This window comes from Suncus etruscus, chromosome 7 (assembly GCF_024139225.1).
Source record: "Suncus etruscus isolate mSunEtr1 chromosome 7, mSunEtr1.pri.cur, whole genome shotgun sequence".
Lineage (NCBI taxonomy): Eukaryota > Metazoa > Chordata > Mammalia > Eulipotyphla > Soricidae > Suncus > Suncus etruscus.
Window position 1 is genome coordinate 34,032,300 of NC_064854.1, and position 14,295 is coordinate 34,046,594.

Consider the following 14,295-nt stretch of genomic DNA (forward strand, 5'->3'; position numbering starts at 1 on the left):
AATAAGTAATATTACGTCATATAATATAATAAGTAGATCACTTCTTAAAATTCTGGTAAAATATTGGAAATAATTTTTAATACAAAGCCAATAAGGTATACATAATAAAAGAATAAGATGCCTAAAGACCCTCACCCCTTAGTAAAGACATTTAATTATTGAAACTTCAATTACTGAGTACTGGAAGTCTTTACTGTAAAGAGGGATTTCTAGTTAATAGCCTCCTCATACCAGAAATAAACAAGTAAAATATAAAATATAAAAATGAAATCTTGTAGGGAAAGAAACAGAAAGAACTCAGTTTATTGCATTTGTAAAAATTATTAAAAGATATGTACTATTTTGTCCAGTGTTCTCTAAACAACTCCAACCCACCATCTTTGTTGTTGCTGTTGTTGTTGTTGTTTTGGTTTGGGGCCACATCTGGCAGTGTTTAGGGATTCATCCTGACAGGCTTAGCGGACCATTTAGGATGCCAGGGATCGAGCCCAGGTCAGCTGTGTGCAAGACAAAATCCCTATCGCTGTGCTCTCACTCCAGCCTTTTGCCATCTGTTTTGTATGTAAAGTTTTATGGAAAACACATTTGGCCCACTGTCAACTGCCACTAGTGCACACAACAGTAGCTGAACCATTACCACACAGGTTTATGGCCTCTGCAACAAAGCTAAAGCTATGCCCTGTGTGTTGCTGGAGAAAAAGTTTATGTCAGCCCCCATCTAGACTCATCTCTCATAAAAAAGGACCAAGTCAGAAGCACTCCTGGACCAAGTCCAGGACTTTGCCGCTGACGTGGGGGTCCCCTCCTGCCCTAGATGCTGGCAGCAAGAGTGGCTTTGAGGGATCACTTTCAGGAGGACAGGAAAGACAGCAACAGCTTTGTGCTCTCTGCACACTGTAATTCTCAGATTGACTCTGCTCCCAGAATATACAGGGAATATACCTGTTTGAGATATTGCAAGTTGTCACGAAGGAATGTTTTTCCATAAATATTAAGCGTGTGTGTCTGTTGATAGTAGCAGGAGTGCAAGAAACCGTCCTCACGGTCACCGGTCAGTCAGTGAAGGAGGTGATGAAACTAGATGACGACGAAACCTTTGCCAAATTTTACCGCAGTGTGGATTCCGCAGGATTGCGAAGTTCCGTGGCACTCGATGAAGACTTTGATGTCATTCTCGACTCATGTGCACCCAAGTGAGTCCTTCCAGGTCCTTCCCACTCAGGAAGGGGGTCATTCCTTACCCTGCTTGCCCAAAGTTGTCCTCTGATGCCTCATCCCCCACAGTCAAATGCCAAAAAAGAAGTCCAAGTCCCACTGACTTTAGCAAATTACAATTGTGGAGGATTGACAGGTACTTGCATTGCTAAATTCATTGAGATGTCTGGGTACTCAGGATGGAGTCCTTCCTAGCAGCTTCTCTGAGCTTCTTCAAGTCCATCCCCAAAGCAGATATGGTGGCCATAGGAAGTAAAGTTGCTTATGGGCCAGAGCTGCAGAGCCAGGCAGAGGTGGGGGAGAGGGCAGAGAGTAGGGTGTGGTGATTCCCCCAACGTGAAATTATGAGGTTTCTATCAGAGGCTGGGGAGAATATACCTAGCAGGCTAAAGCTTCAGCTAGCCACAATATTTATCAATCTGTTTGCATTGGGGTTTGGTGAATTTTTTGTTTGTTTTTTGGACCATTCCCAGTGGTTCTCAGACTTACTTCTGGCTCTGTAATCAGGAGTCACTCCTAGCAGTGCTCAGGGGATTATATCAAACCTAGGTCTGTCATGTGCAAGGTAAGTAACCACCTGCATGCTTTCTCCTAGCTTCCCCATTTATCAATTTCTTACAAAATGATCAGAGGGCAGCTTCTTCCAGAAGTCTGCATTATTGTTATCAGCTTTTTCTTTAGCTGCTTCTCGCACGTTTGCACATTTCTATTTTGCTTTATGATTTCCTACTTTAAAAAATGAAGTTGGTGAGGCTGAAGCAACAGCATAAGGGTAGGTCATTTGCCTTGCACATGGCCAACCTGGGTTCGGTTTCCAGCATCCCATATGGTCCCCTGAGCCTGTCAGAAGTATTTTTGAGCACAGAAATAGGAGTAACCCTGAGCACTGTCAGGTGTGATCCCAAAACAAACAAACAGAAATGCCACTTCTGGTCCTTTGAACCCTGCCAAGCAAGGGTGAGGCCTGAGCACCATTGGGTATGGCCTCCCCAAAGTAAAACAAAAACAAAAAAGATGAACATATCTACAACCAAAAATGCTTTGAGAATTTGTATGCATAGTGATTCAACCATTTATTAATCTCCTCTCCCCAATGTCATCATTTAAATCATTATATATAGCCTAAGCCTATTAATGCAAAAACAAGCTGAAACACAAACACACAGAATTATAAGTATAGTAGGATCTTCAGGCATTGGTACCAATGCAAGAGGATCTGAGATAACCAGCTAGACTTCACTGTGGAAATTCTTTTTTTTTTTTTTTTATAATTTTTTTAATGCATAATTTTTTTTATTTAAACACCTTGATTACATACATGATTGTGTTTGGGTTTCAGTCATAAAAGGAACACCACCCATCACCAGTGAAACATTCCCATCACCCAAGTCCCAAATCTCCCTCCTCCCCACCCAACCCCCGCCTGTACCCTAAACAGGCTCTACATTTCCCTCATACATTCTCAATATTAGGACAGTTCAAAATGTAGTTATTTCTCTAACTAAACTCATCACTCTTTGTGGTGAGCTTCCTGAGGTGAGCTGGAACTTCCAGCTCTTTTCTCTTTTGTGTCTGAAAATTATTATTACAAGGGTGTCTTTCATTTTTCTTAAAACCCATAGATGAGTGAGACCATTCTGCGTTTTTCTCTCTCTCTCTGACTTATTTCACTCAGCATAATAGATTCCATGTACATCCATGTATAGGAAAATTTCATGACTTCATCTCTCCTGACAGCTGCATAATATTCCATTGTGTATATGTACCACAGTTTCTTTAGCCATTCGTCTGTTGAAGGGCATCTTGGTTGTTTCCAGAGTCTTGCTATGGTAAATAGAGCTGCAATGAATATAGGTGTAAGGAAGGGGTTTTTGTATTGTATTTTTGTGTTCCTAGGGTATATTCCTAGGAGTGGTATAGCTGGATCATATGGGAGCTCGATTTCCAGTTTTTGGAGGAATCTCCATATTGCTTTCCATAAAGGTTGAACTAGACAGCATTCCCACCAGCAGTGGATAAGAGTTCCTTTCTCTCCACATCCCCGCCAACACTGTTTATTCTCATTCTTTGTGATGTGTGCCATTCTCTGGGGTGTGAGGTGGTATCTCATCGTTGTTTTGATTTGCATCTCCCTGATGATTAGTGATGTGGAACATTTTTTCATGTGTCTTTTGGCCATGCGTATTTCTTCTTTGTCAAAGTGTCTGTTCATTTCTTCTCCCCATTTTTTGATGGGGTTAGATGTTTTTTTCTTGTAAAGTTCTGTCAGTGCCTTGTATATTTTGGAGATTAGCCCCTTATCTGATGGGTATTGGGTGAATAGTTTCTCCCACTCAGTGGGTGGCTCTTGTATCCTGGGCACTATTTCCTTTGAGGTGCAGAAGCTTCTCAGCTTAATATATTCCCATCTGTTAATCTCTGCTTTCACTTGCTTGGAGAGTGCAGTTTCCTCCTTGAAGATGCCTGTAATGTCCTGGAGTGTTTTGCCTATGTGCTGTTCTATATATCTTATGGTTTTGGGGCTGATATCGAGGTCTTTAATCCATTTGGATTTTACCTTTGTACATGATGTTAGCTGGGGGTCTAAGTTTAATTTTTTGCAAGTGGCTATCCAATTGTGCCAACACCACTTGTTGAAGAGGCTTTCCCTGCTCCATTTAGGATTTCCTGCTCCTTTATCAAAAATTAGATGGTTGTATCTCTGGGGAACATTTTCTGAGTATTCAAGCCTATTCCACTGATCTGAGGACCTATCCTTATTCCAATACCATGCTGTTTTGATAACTGTTGCTTTGTAGTACAGTTTAAAGTTGGGAAAAGTAATTCCTCCCATATTCTTTTTCCCAATGATTGCTTTAGCTATTCGAGGGTGTTTATTGTTCCAAATGAATTTCAAAAGTGTCTGATCCACTTCTTTGAAGAATGTCATGGGTATCTTTAGAGGGATGGCATTAAATCTGTATAATGCCTTGGGGAGTATTGACATTTTGATGATGTTAATCCTGCCAATCCATGAGCAGGGTATGTGTTTCCATTTCCGTGTGTCCTCTCTTATTTCTTGGAGCAGAGTTTTATAGTTTTCTTTGTATAGGTCCTTCACATATTTAGTCAAGTTGATTCCAAGATATTTGAGTTTGTGTGGCACTATTGTGAATGGGGTTGTTTTCTTAATGTCCATTTCATCCTTATTACTATTGGTATATAGAAAGGCCATTGATTTTTGTGTGTTAATTTTGTAGCCTGCCACCTTGCTATATGAGTCTATTGTTTCTAGAAGCTTTTTGATAGAGTCTTTAGGGTTTTCTAAGTAGAGTATCATGTCATCTGCAAACAGTGAGAGCTTGACTTCTTCCTTTCCTATCTGGATTCCCTTGATATCCTTTTCTTGCCTAATTGCTATAGCAAGTACTTCCAGTGCTATGTTGAATAGGAGTGGTGAGAGAGGACAGCCTTGTCTTGTGCCAGAATTTAGAGGGAAGGCTTTCAGTTTTTCTCCATTGAGGATAATATTTGCCACTGGCTTGTGGTAGATGGCCTTCACTATATTGAGAAAGGTTCCCTCCATTCCCATCTTGCTGAGAGTTTTGATCAAGAATGGGTGTTGGACCTTATCAAATGCTTTCTCTGCATCTATTGATATGATCATGTGGTTTTTATTTTTCTTGTTATTGATGTTGTGTATTATGTTGATAGATTTACGGATGTTAAACCAGCCTTGCATTCCTGGGATGAAACCTACTTGATCGTAGTGGATGATCTTCTTAACGAGGCATTGAATCCTATTTGCCAGGATTTTGTTGAGGATCTTTGCATCTGCATTCATCAGTGATATTGGTCTGTAATTTTCTTTTTTGGTAGCGTCTCTGTCTGGTTTAGGTATCAAGGTGATGTTGGCTTCATAAAAGCTATTTGGAAGTGTTTCTGTTTGTTCAATTTCATGAAAGAGTCTTGCCAAGATTGGCAGTAGTTCCTCTTGGAAAGTTTGATAGAATTCATTAGTGAATCCATCTGGACCTGGGCTTTTGTTTTTCGGCAGACATTTGATTACTGTTTTAATTTCATCAATGGTGATGGGGGTGTTTAGATATGCTACATCCTCTTCCTTCAACCGTGGAAGATTATAAGAGTCCAAGAATTTATCCATTTCTTCCAGGTTCTCATTTTTAGTGGCGTAGAGTTTTTCAAAGTAGTTTCTGATTACCCTTTGAATCTCTGTCATATCAGTAGTGATCTCTCCTTTTTCATTCCTGATGCGAGTTATCAAGTTTCTCTCTCTCTCTTTCTTTGTTAGGTTTGCCAGTGGTCTATCAATCTTGTTTATTTTTTCAAAGAACCAACTTCTGCTTTCGTTGATCTTTCGGATTGTTTTTTGAGTTTCCACTTCGTTGATTTCTGCTCTCAGCTTTGTTATTTCCTTCTGTCTTCCTATTCTTGGGTCCTTTTGTTGAGCATTTTCTAGTTCTATTAGCTGTGTCATTAAGCTACTCAGGTAAGCTCCTTCTTCCTTCCTGATGTGTGCTTGCAAAGCTATAAATTTTCCTCTTAGTACTGCTTTTGCTGTGTCCCATAAGTTCTGATAGTTTTTATAGTGTCTTTATTGTCATTTGTTTCCAGGAACCTTTTTATTTCCTCCTTGATTTCATCTCGGACCCACTGGTTATTGAGCATGAGGCTGTTTAACTTCCAGGTGTTAAAGTGTTTCTTCTGAGTCCCTTTGGAGTTCACAAATAATTTCAGAGCCTTGTGGTCAGCGAAGGTAGTCTGCAAAATTTCTATCCTCTTGATCTTATGGAGGTATGTTTTATGTGCCAGCATGTAGTCTATCCTGGAGAATGTCCCATGTACATTGGAGAAGAATGTGTATCCAGGTTTCTGGGGATGGAGTGTCCTATATATATCCACTAGGCCTCTTTCTTCCATTTCTCTCCTCAGGTCTAGTATATTCTTGTTGGGTTTCAGTCTGGTTGACCTGTCCAGTGTTGACAAAGCCGTGTTAAGGTCCCCCACAATTATTGTGTTGTTGTTGATATTATTTTTCAGATTTGTCAACAGTTGTATTAAATATTTTGCTGGCCCCTCATTTGGTGCATATATGTTTAGGAGAGTGAATTCTTCCTGCTCTACGTACCCCTTGATTAATATAAAATGTCCGTCTTTGTCCCTTACCACCTTCCTGAGTATAAAGTTTGCATTATCTGATATTAGTATGGCCACTCCAGCTTTTTTATGGGTGTTGTTTGCTTGGATAACTTTTCTCCAGCCTTTTATTTTGAGTCTATGTTTGTTCTGACTATTCAGGTGCGTTTCTTGTAGGCAGCAGAAGGTTGGATTGAGTTTTTTGATCCATTTAGCCACTCTGTGTCTCTTAACTGGTGCATTTAGTCCATTGACGTTGAGAGAAAGAATTGTCCTGGGATTTAACGCCATCTTTATTTCAAAATTTGGTGTGTCTTTTGGGTAGTCTTGTCTTAGATTAGGTCTTTCAGTTTTTCTCTTAAGACTGGTTTTGTGTCTGTGAAGTTTCTGAGCTGTTTTTTGTCTGTGAAACCATGTATTCTTCCATCAAACCGGAAAGTGAGTTTTGCTGGGTATAGTATTCTGGGTGAAGCATTCATTTCATTCAGTCTTGTCACAATATCCCACCACTGCTTTCTGGCATTGAGCGTTTCTGGTGACAGGTCTGCTGTAAATCTCAGGGAAGCTTGCTTGAATGTGATTTCCCCTTTTGATCTTGCTGTTTTCAGAATTTTGTCTCTATCTGTGGGATTTGTCATTGTGACTAGGATGTGTCTTGGGGTGGTTTTTCTGGGGTCTCTTTTGGTTGGTACTCTTCGGGCATGCAGGATTTGATGACATATATTCTTTAGCTCTGGGAGTTTCTCTTTAATGATGTTCTTGACCATTGATTCTTCCTGGAAATTTTCTTCCTGGGTCTCTGGGACTCCAATGATTCTTAAGTTGTTTCTGTTGATCTTATCATAGACTTCTATTTTCGTCTGTTCCCATTCTTTGACTAATTTTTCCATTGTCTGCTCATTTGCTTTAAGTTTTTTGTCCAATCTCTCCTGCTGTATGGAATTGTTATGTATCTCATCTTCCACAGCACCAAGTCTATTCTCAGCTTCTGATACCCTGTCCCAGAGCTTATCCATTTTGTCATTTACTTCGTTTACTGACTTTTTCAGTCCTGTTAGTTGACATGTTATTTCAGTTTGGAGTTTTGTCATTTCTGCCTTCATATTTTCTTGGTTCTTATTAGTGTTCTGTTCAACTCGATCCATGGTTTCTTGGAGTCTGTTGAGCACCTTCCATATTGCTAGTCTAAAGTCCTTATCTGAGAGGTTGATTAGTTGTTCAGTCATTATCTGGTCCTCAGAATTGTCCTCTTCATTCTCTATGTCTGATGCTGGCCTGCGTTGTTTCCCCATTGTCACACTTGTATTGTGGGTTTTTCTACGTGTTGTAGTGGTATTCATTGTCTATATGATGTAGGCAGCACACTCCTCTGGCTCCTCCCTTTCTGGATGGGCTGACTTGCCTCTAAGGGAGGGGAGTCCTCCGTGGATGAAGCCTCACACTGGGTCAAATCTTAGGCCCGAGCATGCAACAGAGAAGACAGTCCAGAGAGAAATGTTTGCTTCTGTGATATAGCGCTGTTCTTAGTGTGATTTTTCCTTCTTGTTGCAATGGAGTTCTTTCCTTAGAAAGAGTGCACGGCCGCGTAGCGAAGCGGAGCGGCCGTGCTCCGCTGGAGCCTCTTTTTGCCCCACTCGCAAGAGTTTCACGCAAGAGGACAGTAGACAGACATAGACAGGTCACACTCACAGTCTTTCACAGCTGAGCCCCACTGGGCCGGTGTACTTTTGCGGATTTTCCCCGCCTGGTGTCACACACAGGGAGCCAGCTTTTGCAAAGGTTAGCCGGTTTTTATGCTCTGAAGTCCCTCCCTGAAAATGGCGTCTGGGCAAGCGAGGTTTCTGGAGGCTCTTTTTGCCCCACTCGCAAGAGTTTCACGCAAGAGGACAGTAGACAGACATAGACAGGTCACACTCACAGTCTTTCACAGCTGAGCCCCACTGGGCCGGTGTACTTTTGCGGATTTTCCCCGCCTGGTGTCACACACAGGGAGCCAGCTTTTGCAAAGGTTAGCCGGTTTTTATGCTCTGAAGTTCGCTGTGGAAATTCTACACTAGCTCTGCCTGCCTTCTCATGTCTGATCTTGGCCCCCCAGGGCTGTGTGTGATGTCATCACTGGTTTTATGGGCCCATTTCTTTTTCTTTCTGTCTTTCTGACTTTCTTTCCTTCTTTCTTTCTTCTTCCTTCCTTCCTTTCTTCCCTTCTTTCTGTCTTTCTTTTTCCTTTCTTCTTTCTTCCTTTCTTCCCTTCTTTCTGTCTTTCTTTTTCCTTTCTTCTTCCTTCCTTTCTTTCTTCCTTCCTTCCTTCCTTCCTTTCTTTCTTCCTTTCTTCCTTCCTTCCTTCCTTCCTTCCTTCCTTTCTTTCTTTCTTTCTTCCTTTCTTCCTTCCTTTCCTTCCTTCTTTCATTTTTTTCTTCTTTCCTTCCTTCCTTCCTTCCTTCCTTCTTTCATTTTTCTTTCTTTCTTTTTCTTTCTTTCTTTCTTTCTTTCTTTCTTTCTTTCTTTCTTTCTTTCTTTCTTTCTTTCATTTCCTTTCTTCCTCCCTTCTTTCTTTCTTTCCTTCTTTCTTTTTGTACTGTTATGTTCTGTTTTCATCTTGAGGTCACACCTGGTAGAGCTCAGATCTTACTCCTGGCTTTGTATTCAAGGACCACTCCTAACAGGCTCCAGGGTTCACATGGGGATGCTGAAGATCGAACCCAGGTCAACGGCATGCAAGGCAAACTCCTCTCTCTGGCCCCAGTCTTGTGGGTCTTTTTTCTTTCAGTGCATTCTGCAGTGTCTTGGTTACTTTCCAGAGGGGATAGATAATTGAGATGAGATTTGTTAAAGGAAAGTCAATGGTTAAAGTTAAAGAAGAAGTTTGGGGAAAGGGAATTAACTCTAGAGGTGGTAGCTGCCTATGCATCTCAAAGGGCTTGCTGAGGACAGTAGTAGATAGGTGACTTATTCTAGCATAGGTGTGATGAGGCTTAGTAAGACACCCAACCTTCAGCTCACTACAGAAAAGGATCAATCTTCCTTGTTGGGTAACAGGTGCTCCTCTGGCCAGAAACCAGAGGCGGAAATGGGCATGACTCTCCTTTCATCTCCAGGATACTATAACTTAAGTCAGTGCTATGGTAGATGAAGGGGGATTGTAAGATTTATTTAAAAACCTGGGAATAAAATTGCATGGTGTGGGATCTTGGTGAGATGCCTGCACTAAGCCAGATGATAGGGGGTTTCAGATGCTGAGGCCTGCACTGCTTTGCTTTCAGGCTGACCTCTTCTGTGGCAGAGCACAAGCGAGCAGTTCGGCCCAAACGCCGGGTTCAGTCCTCCAAAAACCCCTTGAAAATGCTGGCAGCGAGAGAAGATCTGCTTCAGGAATACACAGAGCAAAGGTTAAATGTGGCCTTCATGGAGTCAAAGCGGATGAAAGTCGAAAAGAGTGAGTATTTGGGGGCCAGAGCCATAGCATAGCCTTGAACTTGGCAGACCCATATTCAATTCCCAGATACTCACATGTTTCCCTCAAGCCTGCTAGGGGTAATTCCTGAGCATAGAGTCAGGAATAACCCCTGAGCACCACTGGTTGTGTACATATACCCCACAAAGGAAATGTGTGTATCTGGAACTATCTTTCTGCTTCTAGGCTCAGAAATTAGTGATCTGATATGAACTGATAAAGTTCATATTTTTTTCTTTCTGGCAAAAGTTCAAAGGTCCTTGGTATTCAGAAGTCACACATGAAGTGCCAATGAGCTGATATATACACACATATCAGCAGAAAACCTCTGTGCATCTTAAGGGCTTTTTATAGAATTTCTCGTAGCATAGAACAAATATCTCTTGGTTAAGTCAAATAAGCTGTTTTGATGAATTTTTCTTCAGAAACTTGGGCAAGGGTTAGGGAGATGGCTGGACCACAGGTTGAGATGCAGACACCCCAGTTCAGTATCAAACACACATGGCTCCCTGGGCACTATAGACTATAGCCTGCTAGACCCTTACAGAACCACATCACTGGCCCAGTTAGGGGACATTTTAGTTCACACAGCTGGGCCAAGTGCCCTTGGGAGTGCTTGAAAGTGTCTTCCCAAAACACTCAAATAAAAACAAGAAGTTGTGGTCAAAACATGTTTCTGGATTTTGCCATTCAAGCCATTTTTTCACTCTTTAGAGCCCAAACAATAATTCAGTACTTAAGTGCAAATCATTTATGCTTCCATGGGAAAATACCCCAAATTACTGCTTTTCCAAAGGTTAGACATTGTTATTAATAATGCATAAAGCAGGAACCCAGGGCAATAGCATGGTGGGTAGGGTGTCTGCCTTGCATGAGGCTGACCTGGGTTTGACTCCTAGCATCCCATATGGTCCCCCAAGCACTGCCAAGAGTACAGAGACAGTAATAACCTCTGAGCACTGCTGGGTATGACCTCAAAAAACAAACAAAACAAAAATATTATAAGTGATTTTTTAATATCTCTTTGATAAGATCCTCAGATTTGGGACAAGGGTTGGATAGAGTGTGAGGAGGTGGATGTGGGTATGAATGGAGAATGATGAGGTAGGTAGATGCCAGGCTTTCTTGACCTAGATTCAGGCCAAACTGTTCTACTTTCATTGACCCAATAATTCGGGACTCCATAGTTCTGAAATAGTTGATAGGGATGAGAGGGTTGGTTGGTAGGATACTGGAGTGCAAAATTGAGCTATTTTGCATATTCTCACTATAACTTTTATTTTCCTGTAACATTCAGAAACCCACTTCCACTAGAATTTTTCTTAGAACTTTAGAATCTGTACATGAAGTGATTGAGGTTTTTAATTACAAGTGCTAATATTAGGAAAATATATTTCAAAATCACTATGTCCTACTGATTACCAACCAGGTGGTGTTATGTTTCATCAATGATAGACCCTAAACCCAACAAAATAATTTTTGAACTTCTTCCAAGTCAACACTTAAAAAAAAAAGGCAATGAGTTAGAGAGATAAAATTTTATTGGAACAAATTTTACAGATTTATTCGCCTATACTTTTCAGAAGTGTGGGACTCACTGGGTGATGACTGACGCTAATTTGTGATAACTAACCAATGTCTATTGGTTCACACTAAATCTGCAGCATTTTATCACAGTCTTGAATCTGAGGGCAGAAATCTCTTGATTGCTCGTCTAATTGAGAAGTCAGAGAGATAGTACAGCCCGTAGTGCATTTGCCTTACATACAGCTAACCGGAGTTTGATCCCCATATGATCCCCTGATCACCACCAGAGGTGATCCCTGAGCACAGAGCCATAAGCACTGCTGGGTATCATCTAGTTTAATCATTTTGCCTCCCAATGAAGACTAGGACACATTATTTACAGGGTTTTTCTTTATGTAAAACCTTGGTGAAAATTAGCTCTCATGGGAGAATTTTTTTTCACACCTAAACATTGTAAAGAACTCTCATAGTCAGCAGTAGAATGCAGCCAGTTCGTTTGGATCCTAAAAAGCCTTGTCCACTTTGTCTCTACTTTCTGACCTCAGCATGGTAATGTATGTAGCACTTGAGTATAAAACGGTTTAAGCATTTCCTAATTTCTGGTTGAAAACTTTGTCACTTCACCTGATGAACTTCCTGTTTCCCATTTGTTATTTCCTTTCTCAACCTGCAACCCCCATTCTCCCCAGTGGCTTCCAACTCCAACTTTTCCGAAGTGACTCTGGCTGGACTAGCCAGTAAAGAGAACTTCAGCAACGTCAGTCTACGCAGTGTCAACCTGACAGAACAGAATTCAAACAACAGTGCGGTACCCTACAAGAAGCTGATGCTATTACAGATTAAAGGTAGGTGAGGTTAGCAGAGGGGACTTTGATATAGGACAGGAGCTTGATTCTGAGGTCTCAGAGGCTCTAATAGCCTTTTCATGGCCTCCAAAGGATAAGGGATATGTGCTTTTTTGGGAACCAGCTCCTGATATAGGGCTAAGCTACCTCTTCTATGAGTTTTACAAAAATCCTAAGAGGCAGGAAATACCAAGTCTAGTGAAACTCAGGGCATAGTTAGTAAGATATTGAGACCATCAAAGCTATGGAGTGGGAGAGCTGTATTTGAAGCTAGGTCTTCCTTTCCAGAACTTCAACTTTTCCTCTCTTTACCTCACCTAATTCCTACTACAACACGCTCAATTCCGAGATGATACCCTTGGAAACTGGCCAGAAGAGAGTCCTGTTGTTGGAGATGAGTCATTGGATTCTTCTGACTCTATCATAGCAGGGAAGCCTGAGTCAGTCATGAGAGAAGCTTGGGTAGTGAGAAGAGACTTAACTGCCTCAAGTGGACATGCTTTAGATAAATCAGGAGAGGGATGAATGAAAGCTTCTCCACTTCTGTGAGAGTGTTCAGTGTATTTCTATACAACTTTCTTAGAGTTTTTAAAAGGCTAGTGACAAAGCTCAAAGAATACATGGATTATGACTCTTAGCTTCTTGCATGCAGTCAACCCTAGTTAGGTCCCCAGTACCACAGATAGGTCTCCAGCACTGCCAAAACTGAAGTCTAAGCATAGAGCCAGGAGTAAACTTAGGACCCCACCCTACCCACTAAAAGACTAGTGGCAGATGGGCATCACCAACCTATGTTCCTGTGTTTGAGCCCAGCCCCTAGGCTCTCATTGTGATTGTGAAGTGAGTTAAATTGGCACTTAGTTAGGAGTGGGTACAGGAAGGAACACAAGTTGGCCCTTCCCTCCAAGATTCCACCATGGGGGCTGGAGAGATTGCACTGGGGCTAAGGTACTCACCTTACATCCTGCCAGCCCAGGTTCAATCCTGGTTCCACATATATCCTGAGTCCTGCAAGGAGTGATCCCTGAGCACAGAACTAGGGGTAAGTGATCCCTGAGAAAACCACCCATCTCAAATTAAAAAAAATAATAATATTCTGCTATAGTGCAAAACCCCAAGGAAGAAAAAGCCATGTGATGCATGCCCTGGCCAGCTATATGAGTGACCTTCGGGGAATTAGACATCAGCAGCTGAATTGTGTAGAGAGATACACCAGAGGAGAGGGAGAAGGAAAAAAGGCAGATTAATGTACTTTCCTAGAGGACAGCAATTTAGTCCTGCCTGTATGCTGGTTAGGAATACTGACAGTGCCCCACCACTCACAGTGATGTTTAGGAAAGCACTAGTGAGCAAAGATGGGTCATCTGTGATGCTCATTGCAAGCCTCCCCGCTCCCAGGGACTCAGCTAGAGTTAACTAAATTCAAGACTTGCCACTTAAGAGGTTGATGCTCCCTGGCCTGTGTGGCTGGTAGTTCTCTTTCCTGGGAAGATTGTGACCTTTTGCTTCATGTTTAGGAAGAAGACATGTGCAGACGAGACTGGTGGAACCTCGCGCCTCATCACTTAACAGTGGCGACTGCTTCCTGCTGCTCTCCCCACACTACTGCTTCCTGTGGGTAGGAGAGTTCGCAAATGTCATAGAAAAGGCAAAGGTTGGTATCAGAGAAAGAACATAATTTAATTCAGCTTCTCCTTTAGACATTGATAGAATATTCTGCCAGTTGCCAAGTCATTATTGCACTTCTCAAATGTCTAGTACTGCATTCCAGTGAGAAGGTATTGATGGGGAAGTATTTCTTTTCCTGAATGTCTCATACAAGCTTTGGTTGAATGCTAAGGTGGGGTGTTGCAGTGGTATATGGCTTCTACCTTCTATATTTCCATCCTGGCCTATTCTTAATTTTGTAAGCAAGGGACTGGAGTGATCTGTGAAGCTGCTTGTACTAGTGATTCACAAAAGTCTCCTGCAGACCTACTGAGTGTATTTCTCATGGGGAAATCTCAGACAATGTCTATTTAAAAAACAATAGCAGGGCCAGAGAGATAGCACGGAGGAAGGGCATTTGCCTTTCATGCAGAAGGACAGTAGTTCAAATCCTGGCATCCCATATGGCCCCCT

General features: G+C 41.7%; 1 protein-coding gene across 1 annotated transcript in view; it reads left to right on the forward strand.

Annotated features, from left to right (window-relative positions):
• SVIL (supervillin) overlaps positions 1-14,295 on the forward strand; it is a 261,406-nt gene that overhangs the window by 223,213 nt on the left and 23,898 nt on the right. Inside the window, exons 23-26 of the mRNA XM_049777469.1 lie at positions 1,016-1,193; positions 9,612-9,784; positions 12,019-12,174; positions 13,692-13,828. Of these exons, the coding sequence (XP_049633426.1) occupies positions 1,016-1,193; positions 9,612-9,784; positions 12,019-12,174; positions 13,692-13,828 (644 nt within the window). The remainder of the gene's footprint in view (positions 1-1,015; positions 1,194-9,611; positions 9,785-12,018; positions 12,175-13,691; positions 13,829-14,295) is intronic.